We start from the raw sequence: 15,605 nt of genomic DNA, 5'->3' as shown, positions 1-15,605 counted from the left end.
GCGTCGCTTACCCGTGCGATCTTCACGAGACTTGTGCGAGACTTCGAAACCTGAAGTGTCAGCCAGGTGTCAGTGCTGCCGTTTTGAAAACTGTTTTCCAAATGAAATATTGCACCAAAACGAATTTAAATGACGATTACTGCTTACGTTTGTCAAACTTTCCTGATTGCTATCAAAACAAACAAAACTTCTGGCTTGATTACATCAGCATTCGAAAGAGGGCGCGCGCGTCTTTTGATGTTGGTCACTTTGATTTCCGCTGTACGTTTTACTTCCGTCCTACGATGTCTCGCACAGGTCTCAACGCATCTCGTTTACAGCCATTGCTTTGACATATGGACTGATATATTACATAGTGTGTTTCACTCATAGCTTGCTATAGCAGTGACAAAATAGCTATCAAAAACGCATTCCTATATTTAATAAAATGAGATAAATAGAATTTCGATAGGCGGCACGGTGGTGTAGTGGTTAGCGCTGTCGCCTCACAGCAAGAAGGTCCGGGTTCGAGCCCCGTGGCCGGCGAGGGCCTTTCTGTGCGGAGTTTGCATGTTCTCCCTGTGTCCGCGTGGGTTTCCTCCGGGTGCTCCGGTTTCCCCCACAGTCCAAAGACATGCAGGTTAGGTTAACTGGAGACTCTACATTGACCGTAGGTGTGAATGTGAATGGTTGTCTGTGTCTATGTGTCAGCCCTGTGATGACCTGGCGACTTGTCCAGGGTGTACCCCGCCTTTCACCCGTAGTCAGCTGGGATAGGCTCCAGCTTGCCCACGACCCTGTAGAACAGGATAAAGCAGCTAGAGATAATGAGATGAGATGAGAATTTCGATAATAAAAAATTTGCCTTCAGTTTGCCTTTAAAAGACATGCTTGGAAAGACTCCACCCACCATATGACCACCTTTGTAGGGTGTGAACATAACGATGAACATTATCAACATCTATCTTGGTATACATCATTTGACCATTATGATACTTTTGATCACAACAGACATCACATCTGTGAAACCTACTGTAGTACATTAAATGTAAATTCAATTTCCATGTAGAAATGATGGTGTGTAAATGGTTGCACTTGAGTGTACAATAAAGTACATGTTAATATCACTTTAATGTCATGTTACGTATGTAAACTTCATGTTTCATGCCGGATTATCTTCCTGTGTGATGTAAGCTATAAAATGGGACTAAATACAGTCTGAAGCATTCATTCAATTGTTCCTCTTCAGTAGCCATGTTATCCTAGTCAGGGTAAAGGGTGGATATGGAGCTTATCCTACTTCGGATCAAACCCAGGTGAAAGCCACAAGGAGAACATGCAACACTCCATAAGGGCAGTAACCCGAGGTCAGGATCAAACCTGGGATCTGAAACAGCTGAGTGGAATTACATTTTCACACAGCTGTATTTATTAGTAACTAACATCATACTGTATATGATTCAATTGTAAACTTGACCTACAGTGAACTCAGGAGTGTCTCTCAAGTTGGTCCCCTTAATAATAACGACGACGACTATTTAACAGGATCTTTTGTAGTAACTAAGAATGAATTTACAAATGTTTAGAAAAATGTACCATGAACAGCTGGTCAGAATGCTCTGTACGCTGGTCCAATAAGCCCAGTTTGTACATCAAAATTCATAACAGTATTGGGTTAACACTAGTGCTAGCAGATTAATATAGTCTTGTCTCCTTTGTTTAATCATTAAACCTGCAATCAGTAAACTGAATGAAATGGACAAGACGACACACTCCTTTACTCATTAAGCCTCGGCAAACACTAGCACACTGGAGGTCTAATCTCTTCGCGTTATCAGTGTGAGGTGGAAAAGTACCATAATTCATTCAAGATGAATATGCAATACACCCCAAACTTCTCTAAAAGTGCTTAGAAATCTGAAAATCTGAAAAGTAAAACGTGATAATCAGCAATAAACGGTGAGAGATGCCACCGATGTCACGTGCGAGAAAAGAGAGAAAAATTAGTTGACTTGCATTTCTCAGTGAAACCCAGTTTCACACAGTATTTTTCCCCCAGTGCAAGTTTCTCATTTTTGTTTTTTTTCCATATTAACACGGGCGGCACGGTGGTGTAGTGGTTAGCGCTGTCGCCTCACAGCAAGAAGGTCCGGGTTCGAGCCCCGTGGCCGGCGAGGGCCTTTCTGTGTGGAGTTTGCATGTTCTCCCCGTGTCCGCGTGGGTTTCCTCCGGGTGCTCCGGTTTCCCCCACAGTCCAAAGACATGCAGGTTAGGTTAACTGGTGACTCTAAATTGACCGTAGGTGTGAATGTGAGTGTGAATGGTTGTCTGTGTCTATGTGTCAGCCCTGTGATGACCTGGCGACTTGTCCAGGGTGTACCCCGCCTTTCGCCCGTAGTCAGCTGGGATAGGCTCCAGCTTACCTGCGACCCTACAGAACAGGATAAAGTAGCTACAGATAATGAGATGAGATGAGACATATTAACACAAAGTCGTCACAAAGTGCTTTCCTAATTTATCTATCCGTCTTCGGCTTATTTGGCAACAAAAATTTGAACAGATGCACAGCACACCTGTGTCCAGCTGGCAAATAAAATGTATTTCAGGCAAACTTCCCCCAGAAAGCCACTACATAAGATAAGCAAAGATAAACTTTATTCATTCCTCGGTGGTGAAATTTACAAATTTACATAGGCAGCAAGGATGGAGTGCGCTTCATGTGCTCAGTCCATCCGTTTACAGACAAATAATTATAAGGCACTTCAGCTCTCACCTTGCGCCATGCCAGTAGCATGGCATTTACATGCTGGGGTTTATGTTATAACAACGGCAGGAAATGCTAGGAAATCATGCTCAATACTTTGTTAATGCCCAGCTCTTGTGGCTGTTTCTCCTCTCTTAAAAAAAAAAAAAAAGTGCCCAAGTCACATTAAAGGTAGACTGCCTTTCAGATTTTTCAAGTATAGGTCATAAAAACAATTTTCCCCGACACCCAATTATTTTTGTTTAGTGGATCGAAAGGTACTGAAATCGAATCACAGACTTCCAATTTTATTTAGTTTTTTTTTTTCTTAATAGAACAATTAATAAATTTAGGGCCACATGGCCCTAAATTCTCCGCTATTTTTTTCCTGCTTCACCATGACACAATTCAAGGTACTATGCCATGCATCACGTGGTGGGCTTTCCCCGTTTGCACAAGGCATTGTGGGATACAAATTTGAAACAGGAGAGAAAAATGGAGGATGCGAGTGTGTGAATGAAACATGAAAAACTGACTACAGTAACAGAAAGCGAGAAAAAAAGACGTTACGTTGCGAAGGAAAGGAAACGCAGGACCAAACTAATAAATATCAGCGGTCAGCGAGCACCTCAGTGTGATCAGCTGTTCGTTTAGCGACAGAACGATGGAACTGTCAGTGCACGGTCAAAGGTAAACCTGCACATGTGCACATGGACTTCCTCTGTCTGCTTGGCTGCGAGAAGCGAGCGATTTCTTGCACATTATTTGCTCGGGAATCCCCTCAAATGAAATAACTTCCCAGCCACAGAATGGCCTGATATTTTGTGAGATATTACAGAAATAAACATGTATCACAATGACCAAATTTCAGAGGGAACTAAATTTCACCGATTTTATGAAATCGAAAGGCCGTCTAGCTTTAAACAGTCGTGCCATGTCTCCAACATAATGTAAAAAAACCAAAAGCAAAATAATAATAGGTTGTGAGTTCACGTAGACACTTGCATCTAATTTCAGACTTTAAAAAGAAAAAAAAAAACAGTAAAAAGAGAAACCAGGAGTGTACAAAGCAGATTTCTGATTTAATAATTTTGGTTCATTACACAACAGCAATACACATCTATACTGTTCTGGATACATTTTCAGATTTTTCTCAGTGCCTATAATATACTATAACCTATAATATAGCACTGGGAATCTGGAAAAGATACTTTCTGGAGTGATCATGACCCATAAAAGGTACAGACATAAAAAGGGAATCAGATACAAAGCTCATCTGATCTTGTGTGTAGACTTGCATAAAGTGTGGTTTATAAGTTTATTGTGTGTAGACTTGCATAAAGTTTTTTGTGTGTAGACTTGCATAAAGACTTGTGGTTTATAAAGACTACCTCAGCAACACGCACGCACACACACACACACAGGTGCGCACACACACACACACACACACTCACACGTACAGGTGCACACACACTTTATTAATTTCTGACTTTTTTCCAGTCAAGTAATGAATCCTTGTCAGTGATTTTCCAAGCGTCAGTAAGCAGCTTCACAGTTTTCCTAGAAAAAGACAGAAAAAAGTCCAGCATGTTTAATTTTGTTTGCCCCTTTTGTGCAGCAGCTCATATCACATGTTGTTCAGCATATGAAATGACCCTCATTATGTTCACTTATGAACATGAGATATTTTTTATTTTTTTAATTTTGCACCTCTTTTATACTCTGCTCTTAGTAAACCCGGGCACTTAGATGATAACTAAGATAATAATGGCTCTAATGGGAAGTGCATACAACTCTCCCTACTGGCCTACACACCCAGTAAAGTGATAATGATCTATGGAAAGCAGCGTGCGCTACCGCAGCAGCAGAACACAGTCAGTTCTTCACTGACATTATGATTTAGCTCTTCACAGCAATTATCCAATTTGCATTTAGATAATTCAATCACACTGTGATAACACATATTACAGTGAGATGTATGATGGTCAAATGCTTCTGCGTGAGATTAACACAAAAGCAAACAAAGCACACATGCCAGTGCACATCTCCATATATTAGATGGTTTGAAATTACAGGCAATTTGCATATACGGTTAGTTCAGTTTTTACAAGTACACTGGATAGTTGAGACTGAGGCGGCTGATGATCTGTGTAGTTCGCATGTAGTGATATTACCTCCACCATCCTGTGTATTAGTTTATCGCTGTACTTGTCATTCTGTTGGAATCACAGGTTTGTGGTGCTGCCTGCTTACTCATGCTTTCGTCTTGCACTTGTTGCACTGCATTGCTATATTGTCTTGTAAATGACTAACGTTTGAACATACAAGCTCACAGAAAGGTTTCTATGTTAAAAAATAACCATGTATTAAATGTGTGTGTGTGTGTGTGTGTGTGTGTGTGTGTGTGTACATGTTTTTAAATACTACTGAGGACCAAATGAGGACCAAATGTCCCCACAAGGATAGTAAAATCTGACAATTTCGATCTTGTGGGGACATTCGGATGGTCCCCACAAGGAAAATGCTGTTTTGTTCTTTTTTTTTAAACAAAAATTGAAAGAAAAAAAGAGCCAAAAAGTTTCCTTTTCATCACTGAGGTTAAGGTTAGGGTTAGGTTGAGGTGCAGGCACAGCATTAATTAACTACAATAATAATTACGTCAATGGAATGTCCTCACAAGGATAGTGACACAAACAAGAGTGTGTGTGTGTGTGTGTGTGTGTGTGTGTGTGTGTGTGTGTGTGTGTGGGGTGGGGGGGATCTCTGATATTATATTGTCATCATTCTCTCAAATACTGTATTTAGGTCTGTTTGATGTCTGAGTTTTATTTTCAAGTTGTTCCCCCCCCCCACTGAATCACAAATTGATTACACAGTTTATACCCCATATCTGCTGTATACAGTGCCTTGCAAAAGTATTCATCCCCCTTGGTGTTTTGTCGCATTACAAGCTGGAATTAAAATGGATTTTTGGAGGGTTAGCACCATTTGATTTACACAACATGCCTACAACTTTAAAAGGTGAAAATTGTTGTTTTATTGTGACACAAACAATAATTAAGATGAAAAAACAGAAATGTGGAGTGTGCATAGGTATTCACCCCCTTTCATATGAAACCCCTAAATAAGAGCTGGTCCAACCAATTCACTTCATAAGTCACATACTTAGTTGATTAAGATCCATCTGTGTGCAATCAAAGTGTCACACGATGTCTGTATAAATCAACCTGTTCTGGAAGGACCCTGACTCTGCAACACTACTAAACAAGCAACATGAAAACCAAGGAGCCTCCAAACAGGTCAGAGACAAAGTTGTGGAGAAGTATAGATCAGGGTTGGGTTATAAACAATATCCCAAACTTTGAATATCCCAGGGAGCACCATTAAATCCATTATAGCAAAATGGAAAGAATGTGGCACCACTACAAACCTGACAAGAGAATGCCACCCACCAAAACTCACACACCAGGCAAGGCGAGCATTAATCAGAGATACAACAAAGACACCAACGATAACACTGAAAGAGCTGCAAAGATCCACAGTGGAGATGGGAGTATCTGTCCATAGGACCACTTTAAGCTATACACTCCACAGAGTGGGGCTTTATGGAAGAGTGGCTAGAAAAAAGCCATTGCTTAAGAAAACATGTTTGAAGTTTGCCCAACAGCATGTGGCAGACTCCCCAAACACATGGAAGAAGATTCTCTGGTCAAATGAGACTAAAATTGAACTTTTTGGCTATCATGGGAAATGCCATGTGTGGTACAAACCCAACACCCTGAGAACACCATTCCTACAGTGAAACATGGTAGTGGCAGCATCATGCCGTGGGGATGTTTTTCATCTGCAGGAACAGGAAAGCTGGTCAGGATTGAAGGAAAGATGGATGGCACTAAATACAGGGTAATTCTGGAGGAAAACCTGTTTGACTCGGCCAGAGGTTTGAGACTGGGACAAAGGTTCACGGTCCAGCAGGACAATGAATCTAAACATACTGCTAAAGCTACACTGGAGTGGTTTAAAAGGAAACATTTAAATGTCTTGGAATGGTCTAGTCAAAGCCCAGACCTCAATCCAACTGAGAATCTGTGGCACAACTTGAAGATTGCTGTACACCAACGCAACCCATCTAACTTGAAGGAGTTGGAGCAGTTTTGCCTTGAGGAATGGGCAAAAATCCCAGTGGCTAGATGTGTTAAGCTAATAGAGACATACCCCAAGAGACTTGCAGCTGTAATTGCAGCAAAAGGTGGCTCTACAAAGTACTGACTTGGGGGGGTGAATACCTATGCACACTCCAGATTTCTGTCTTTTCATCTTAATTATTGTTTGTGTCACAATAAAACAACAATTTGCACCTTTAAAAGCGGTAGGCATATTGTGTAAATCAAATGGTGCTAACCCTCCAAAAATCCATTTTAATTCCAGCTTGTAATGCGACAAAACAGGACAAACACCAAGGGGGATGAATACTTTTGCAAGACACTGTATGAGATGTTTGCAAAGAATAAAAACGGGTTCCTCGGTTCATTGTTCTGTTTATTTTACGGATTTATTTTTTTTTAATCAATGCTTGTTAATTCTTACCCTCAACACTAGCCAGCGATTTGGATGAAGTCCTTCAGAAATAATCCAGTTTTCAGTTGTAGTCACGTGTTTGCAAAGCTTTCTTGACGGGCCTCATTTATCAAGCTCTTAACAGAGTTGTGTGTAAATGTTTTCAGAGGCCAAACAACCTTAAATATTCTCATCAGATTTACAAAAGTTTTGTTCATTCTCTTTGTACTTGAGTACATATGTTGATGAATGCTAACAATTACCTGTAAATTACCAAAAGTGTTCATGGCACAGTCGATCTGTGTTTATGATGCCTAGAAAACTTAAAAAAAAAACACACACACCGCTCTTGCAGGAGTTTAGTTCAGCCTTTGCAACGTGTCAGCTACCAGAGGCACAGATTCGTTTTCCTTCTTTTATAGGGCGCCATTTCTTTTGTCCTAATAGAGTATAGGGTTACTCTTCATAATTTATGGATTTCTTTTTGACTGCTTTCTTTTCAGTCATTAATATTGATGTACAGAATTCAGCTATTTAAACATGACAATTTAATCTGCATAGAAATTTGCAGCGGCGGCACGGTGGTGTAGTGGTTAGCGCTGTCGCCTCACAGCAAGAAGGTCCTGGGTTCGAGCCCCATGGCCGGCGAGGGCCTTTCTGTGTGGAGTTTGCATGTTCTCCCCGTGTCCGCGTGGGTTTCCTCCGGGTGCTCCGGTTTCCCCCACAGTCCAAAGACATGCAGGTTAGGTTAACTGGTGACTCTAAATTGACCGTAGATGTGAATGTGAGTGTGAATGGTTGTCTGTGTCTATGTGTCAGCCCTGTGATGACCTGGCGACTTGTCCAGGGTGTACCCCGCCTTTCGCCCGTAGTCAGCTGGGATAGGCTCCAGCTTGCCTGCGACCCTGTAGAAGGATAAAGCGGCTAGAGATAATGAGATGAGATGAGAGAAATTTGCAGCAATTATCCAAGTTGAAGTCTATCAGTAAAGTTTCACACATCGGAGAGTCTCTTTATACGTTAAATTTACACAAACTCAGGAGCTCTTGTGATACGAACGTTTTTTTTTCTGAACTAACTGGTTTTCATGAATTCCACATTGTGATGCTCAAACTTTGGTCCACTCCTTCATTATGTCCCGCCTAGATTATTGCGACTCCCTTCTCATTGGCCTCCCTACTAAATCCCTTCAAAGACTAGAATACATTCAGAACTCTGCAGCGAGACTCATCACCCATCCCAAACGATCTGCTCATATCCCCCCCATTCTTTCTCAGCTTCACTGGCTACCTGTTCGGTCCCGAATTAAGTATAAAATCCTACTACTCGCCTTCAAAGCCCTCCATAGCCTTGCTCCTCCTTCCGTCCGTGACCTTCTGACCCCTTACACTCCATCCCGCTCTCTCTCATCCTCTAGCCATAATCTCCTTGCTGACCCCTACACCAGACTCTTTACCCTGGGTGGCAGGTCCTTCACTGCCATGGCCCCCAAGCTCTACAATTCCCTTCCTCAACCCCTCCGTGACTGCTTTTCCCTTCCTTTCTTCAAAATCACATCTCAAAACCTCTGTTTCATGAACACTTCTCCTCCACCACCCCTGCATAAACTCACCACTCTTTACCAACTTTTTGTGTGTGTGTGTGTGGGTTGTTTTCTTTGCTTTGTTTTCTTGACCTATGTAAAGTGACTGAGTTTGAGAAATGTGCTATATAAATGTAACTTATTATTATTAATGCTCCTGTGAGTAATTTACAATTAAATCCGCTCATATCCAGCTTGATAAATGAGGCCCATTAAATGTAGAAAGCACTCACTTTTATCTGCAGAGCGAAATATACCTTTCTGTGACACTGTAAAACTTGAAACAGGAATTATTGTAACGGTTCAATCAATAGTTTTGCTCGATGGCTTTTGCACACAGCTACTTTATTCATAGTATATACACCATTTTTGAACATTGCATAAGTTTTCACAGCCCACGTTATGTACCTGCGGCTGTTGACGATGGCCTCCAGCTCTTTGGACTTGAGCGCTGCAGATGTAAGGATGCTCTGGGGGATGTCAGCCAGCCGCGCCACGTTTAGCCCATAGCTCCGAGCAGCTGCTCCCTCCGTCAGCTGATAGAGGAAAGTGATGAACTCTGGCTGCACCTCCTCCTCTGCAGGGTACAAAGACGAGTTGAAAAAAAGTGTTACATCAGAGGGAAACACTCCAGAAACAAGCAGCACAGCAAGAGCAAATCCTTCCGAGGCAAATATAATCCACAGTGTAAATTTATATGTATTTACACTGCCAGTGACAGAGTAAATAATTCGTGTTAGTTTAAATGATGGACAGGACACAAAATATATACAGTTGTGGTCAGAAGTTTACATACACTAATCATGGGCATGAATGTCATGGTGAGTTTGGGCTGTTAACGATTTCCTTGAACTGTTCTTTTTCCAGGGTTGAATGATCGTACAGCATACATCTTTAACGACTTCAAAAAACAAGAATTGAGTGCGCAAATTTGAATTTATTTTGGATTTTCTCATCCACACAGGGTCAAAACTATACACACACAGGCTCAAATGTATACATACACGCCCACTAATATTTGGTTAAATGTCCCTTAGCAAGTTGCACCTCAACCAGACGCTTTGGGTAGCAATCAACAAGCTTCTGGCATAATTCTGGCTGAATATTTGACCACTCTTCTTGACAGAATTGGTAGAGTTCATTTAAATTGTTTGATTTCCTGGCATGGATCCGGCTTTTAAGAGTAGTCCACAAATTTTCAATAGGTGAGGTCAGGGCTTTGGGAAGGCCATCCCAGAAGCTTAATATTAGCCTGCTTTATCCATTCCAAAACCAGTTTTGATGTGTGTTTGGGATCATTGTCCTGTTGGAACACCCAATTGTGTCCAAGTTTCAACCACCTAGCTGTTGATTTGAGGTGAAGTTGAAGAATTTGGAGGTAGTCCTCCTCCTTCATTATTCCATCCACTTTGTGCAATTCACCAGTACCACTGGTAGCAAAACAGCCCCAGAGCATGATGCTACCACCACCATGCTTGACAGCTGGTACAGTGTTCTTAGGTTTGAAAGCCTTACCTTTACTCCTCCAAACATATCTCTTGTCAATGTGGCCAAATAGCTCAATTTTTGTCTCATCTGACCATAAAACTTTTCTCCAGAAGGCACTTGGCTTGTCCATATGGGCAGGTGAAAATTTCAGTTGAGCTTGAAGGTGTTGATTTTGGAGCAGGGGCTTCTTTCTTGGTCGGCACCTTCTTAGTCCACGGCAATATAAAACTCACTTCACTGTGGACAGTGACACTGGTGTTCCAGCAATTTCCAGTTCATGGCAGGCTTGAGCCTTGGTGGTTCCTGGGTTGTTCCTGAACATCCTAATCAATTTCCTCTCATCTGAGGGTGACAGTTTGGGTCTTCTTCTAGACCTTGCCAAAGTGGTGATACATCTAAATAACTTGTACTTATGTACAATTGTTTGAACTGTTGATCTTGGAATCTGCAGTTGTTTAGAAATGGCTCCAAGAGACCTTCCCAACTTGTGTAAATCTTACAATTCTCCTTCTTAGATCTTCACTGAGTTCCTTGGACTTTCCCACGGTTCTGAGTATTGGTCAATCCAATGAGTGCTGTCAAACAAATCCTTTTTATGCTGGCAAAGAGAAACTACCAATCATGATCACGAATGAGAGGTTAATAGGTCTTGGCCTTGTCAAGTTAAAAGACATTGCAGAACCTTCAGCACCACTTATTAACAGATTTAAGTGAATGTATGTATACATTTGAGCCTGTATGTATAATTTTGACCCTGTGTGGATTAGAGAAAATCTAAAATAAATTCAAATTTGTGCACTCAATTCTTGTTTTTTGAAGTCATTAAAGATGTATGCTGTACAATCATTCCACCCTGGAAAAAGAACAGTTCAAGGAAATCATTAACAGCCCAAAATTACCATGACATTCATGCCCATGATGAGTGTATGTAAACTTCTGATCACAACTGTATATGGTTTACGGTTATTTAGCACAAAAGTTTTTTAGCACAAGTTCTAAATTCTCTTTGCACAACTCTAAGTTCTTTAACACAAGATCCAAGAACACGTAATCTTTATTATGAATACTTACTGATCATGTTTAAAGATGTTTGATGGATTTTTTTTATGAAAGTTGCCAAGATTCCGATCGAAAACGAGCGACTGTATTTCCACACGCCGCCATCTTGAAACCGCCGTGTCTGATGTCGCCCGTATGTTGGTCACCAATCCTCTCTCCAAATTATTTAACACAGTACGTACCCTGACACAGTACACCGCTACAGCCAACTTCCAGGTTTGTTTTGTCTTTATTAAAGTGCTCAGCTTAAATTATATCATATTTATTATTTACAGTTTGCTAATTTGATAAAGAATGAAAAGTCATTTTTATTCTCATTGAAATTGGTCTTTTTTCAGTTAAATACTTTGTAGCTTTATTAGTCAAATGCATATGAAAAGAGTAATGTGTGATATCAAATGGACTTTTAATAATTTGAGCAAGTTTTTAGAAACAGATTCCGCTCTTGGCAAAACACATGTTGTCAAGCAGGGCAAGAGACATAATCCCCTGGTAAATTAATTCAGGAAACGCATAATTGACAGTCAGTTGAATCTGTGATATCAGCAGGAGTGACTGAAGTCATCTATGAAGGTGCCCAAAATTCAAGGTTTGTTATGAAATTCCAGCTTCCAGTCCCTAAGCAATCATAATAAACCCCTTCCTATATCAAGATGAGTATTTTTTTTAATTATTGTGACCATAATCCAGAGTTGTGCTAAAGAATTAGAGTTGTGCTAAGAGAATTTAGAACTTGTGCTGAAAGACTTGTGCTTATATATATATATATATATATATATATATATATATAGATAGATAGATAGATAGATAGATAGATAGATAGATAGATAGATAGATAGATAGATAGATAGATAGATAGATAGATAGATAGAAGTTTGGACTCCACCAATCCACAGTCAGACAGATTGTATACAAATGGAGGAAATTCAAGACCATTGTTACCCTCCCCAGGAGTAGTCAACCAACAAAGATCACTCCAAGAGCAAGGCATGTAATAGTCGGCGAGGTCACAAAAGACCCCAGCGTAACTTCTAAGCAACTGAAGGCCTCTTTCGCATTGGCTAATGTTCATGAGTCCACCATCAGGAGAACACTGAACAACAATGGTGTGCATGGCAGGGTTGCAAGGAGAAAGCCATCGCTCTCCATAAAGAACATTGCTGCTCGTCTGCAGTTTGCTAAAGATCACATGGACAAGTCAGAAGGCTATTGAGGTATTTCACTCACGTGACCAAGTCATGTGACGCTGCCATTTTGGACGGCACGGCTCGAATCAGTTTGAATGTGAGGAAGGCGACAAACGAAAAACATAAAAGAAAAAGGAGCGAGATGCAGAAAACACCTTCACTATCCAGCGACGTAGGGCATTTACAGGGCGAGCAGAGGGAGAGGGATTTGCAAAAATTGAGGTTAGCAGGCTTAGAGAACGACGTTTACCTGCTTCCACCAGGATTGTTCACTGACGTACGGAAGCACATGAAGCCCTCATCTTTACCTGACTTCGGCCCACATGATCTGCATACCTATGTCGTTAAAAACCCATCGCCATACAAAGGTATTGATCTGAAAGCATATAAGAGTTTGGATGCCTACAAATATTTTGTGTCAGGCTGGGTAACATGCCTACATCAGTGGGTCGTCCCTGGAGCCGGTGGTCGCCATCTGATTACAGCTAAGGTTTGTTCACATTTTCATTTACTTTCGGTCCTCAGGATAAACAAAATGTTATTAAATGTCATTGAAATAACTTCTTAGTCTGTTGAGACATGGCCCGTTATAAATTTGCTGTTACCAGGCAATGACCAAGAACTGTATTATTAGGGTCGGTGTAGTTGTAGCAGTGTATTAGCAACTAGCTGTTAGCACTAGCTAATGTCAACAACATCGTAGCTGGTATGTTACTGTAGCAATATTTACGTTTAGTCATTTGGATGACTGTTAAAACCTTTCAGTCTCAAGTTTTTCCTTTACTGGATTTACTAGTTTACTGAGCTAGTGCGCTCTCCGGCCAAGCCGGGAGCCATCGCGCGCTCTCCGGCCAAGCCGGGAGCCATCGCGCGCTCTCCGGCCAAGCCGGGAGCCATCGCGCGCTCTCCGGCCAAGCCGGGAGCCATCGCGCGCTCTCCGGCCAAGCCGGGAGCCATCGCGCGCTCTCCGGCCAAGCCGGGAGCCATCGCGCGCTCTCCGGCCAAGCCGGGAGCCATCGCGCGCTCTCCGGCCAAGCCGGGAGCCATCGCGCGCTCTCCGGCCAAGCCGGGAGCCATCGCGCGCTCTCCGGCCAAGCCGGGAGCCATCGCGCGCTCTCCGGCCAAGCCGGGAGCCATCGCGCGCTCTCCGGCCAAGCCGGGAGCCATCGCGCGCTCTCCGGCCAAGCCGGGAGCCATCGCGCGCTCTCCGGCCAAGCCGGGAGCCATCGCGCGCTCGCCGGCCAAGCCGGGAGCCATCGCGCGCTAGCTCAGTAAACTAGTAAATCCAGTAAAGGAAAAACTTGAGACTGAAAGGTTTTAACAGTCATCCAAATGACTGAACGTAAATATTGCTACAGTAACATACTAGCTACTGTTGTTGACATTAGCTAGCTTGCCGTCCAAAATGGTGGACACCGGGGCGTCACGTGACCCTGTGACGTCAGGTGAAATACCTAAATCGGAAAAATGTTTTGTGGATGGATGAGACCAAAATAGAACATTTTGGTTTAAATGAGAAATGTTATGTTTGGAAAAAAGAAAAGACTGCATTCCAGCATAAGAACCTTATCCCAGCTATGAAACATGGTGGTGGTAGTATCATGGTTTGGGCCTGTTTTGCTGCATCTGGTCCAGGACGGCTTGCCATCATTGATGGAACAATGAATTCTGAATTATACCACCGAATTCTAAAGGAAGATGTCAGGACATCTGTCCATGAACTGAATCTCAAGAGAAGGTGGGTCATGCAGCAAGACAACGACCCTAAGCACACAAGTCGTTCTACCAAAGAATGGTTAAAGAAGAATAAAGTTGATGTTTTGGAATGGCCAAGTCAAAGTCCTGACCTTAATCCAATTGAAATGTTGTGGAAGGACCTGAAGCGAGCAGTTCATGCGAGGAAACCCACCAACATCCCAAAGTTGAAGCTGTTATGTACGGAGGAATGGGCTAAAATTCCTCCAAGCCGGTGTGCAGGACTGATCAACAGTTACCGCAAACATTTAGTTGCAGTTATTGCTGCACAAGGGGGTCACACCAGATACTGAAAGCAAAGGTTCACATACTTTTGCCACTCACAGATATGTAATATTGGATCATTTTGCTCAATAAGTAAATGACCAAGTATGATATTTTTTTCTCATTTTTTTTAACTGGGTTCTCTTTATTTTTAGGACTTGTGTGAAAATCTGATATTTTGGGTCATATTTATGCAGAAATATAGAAAATTCTAAAGGGTTCACAAACTTTCAAGCACCACTATATAAAAAAACACAACAGCTACCAACCCACGAGGGTGAAGATCACCACGTGCTGTGGCACAGGGCAGCAAAACGCCATCCACCCTGTTCCTCATGCATGAGCTCACAGACGCACTATTGTTGCTGTGATTGATAGAGGAGAGAGAATATGCCCCTCTCAGCTAATTCTGTTCCCTTGGACTCACAGCCATGGATGGCTGCAGCATTTTCAGAATTCAAACTCGTGATATCTGGGCAAGAGAGCAACTTTTTTTTTTTTTTAAACCCTGTTGTGCCACTCAGGAGCCCAAAATGCTATCGCTACTTAATTGCATATACATACTTCATATGATTTAGATCTTTTAGTTCCCTGGGTAGAATGCTAGTTCTGGAGCATTGTCATGACATTTTGTCTCAAAATACAACTTACCAGAATGATCTTTACTAGACATTTTAGCTTCATTTAAAGGTCCCATGGCATCGTTTTTTCATTAACTGTGCGGTGGTCTCTAGTATGAATGAATGCCCTGTGAGCCGGTTTTGGTGAAAAAAATGCTGTGGTTCTCCTGTTTCAGGCTGTTCTAGTTTGGTGGAGGAGCGGGTGGCAGGAGAGCAACAGGATTTCAGCTCTTATCATTAATATTCATGACATGTAAACGTGTTACCTCTGATTGGCTAACAGCACTGTGACGCTACCTCCAGTGGGTCAGAACAAGCGGATGTGGGTGTCTTACTATGGCGAGAGAGAAGGAACAAACCGCGAAGGGAAA

At 42.1% G+C, this 15,605-nt stretch overlaps 1 protein-coding gene across 3 annotated transcripts in view; it reads right to left on the bottom strand.

The window, feature by feature from the left end:
* Positions 1-2,648: 2,648 nt before the first annotated feature.
* The window catches only part of msh3 (mutS homolog 3 (E. coli)), a 208,319-nt gene continuing 195,362 nt past the window's right edge, over positions 2,649-15,605 (bottom strand). For all 3 annotated transcript variants that reach the window (XM_060906976.1, XM_060906978.1, XM_060906977.1), the window contains exons 23-24: positions 9,270-9,438; positions 2,649-4,282 (exon numbers count right to left, since the gene is read on the bottom strand). In XM_060906976.1, coding sequence (XP_060762959.1) covers positions 4,201-4,282; positions 9,270-9,438 — 251 coding nt within the window. In that variant the 3' untranslated portion in view covers positions 2,649-4,200. The remainder of the gene's footprint in view (positions 4,283-9,269; positions 9,439-15,605) is intronic.

Source organism: Neoarius graeffei, chromosome 24 (assembly GCF_027579695.1).
Source record: "Neoarius graeffei isolate fNeoGra1 chromosome 24, fNeoGra1.pri, whole genome shotgun sequence".
Classification (NCBI taxonomy): domain Eukaryota; kingdom Metazoa; phylum Chordata; class Actinopteri; order Siluriformes; family Ariidae; genus Neoarius; species Neoarius graeffei.
Note: the sequence above shows the minus strand (reverse complement) of the source record. Positions and strands in the feature narration are given on the sequence as shown.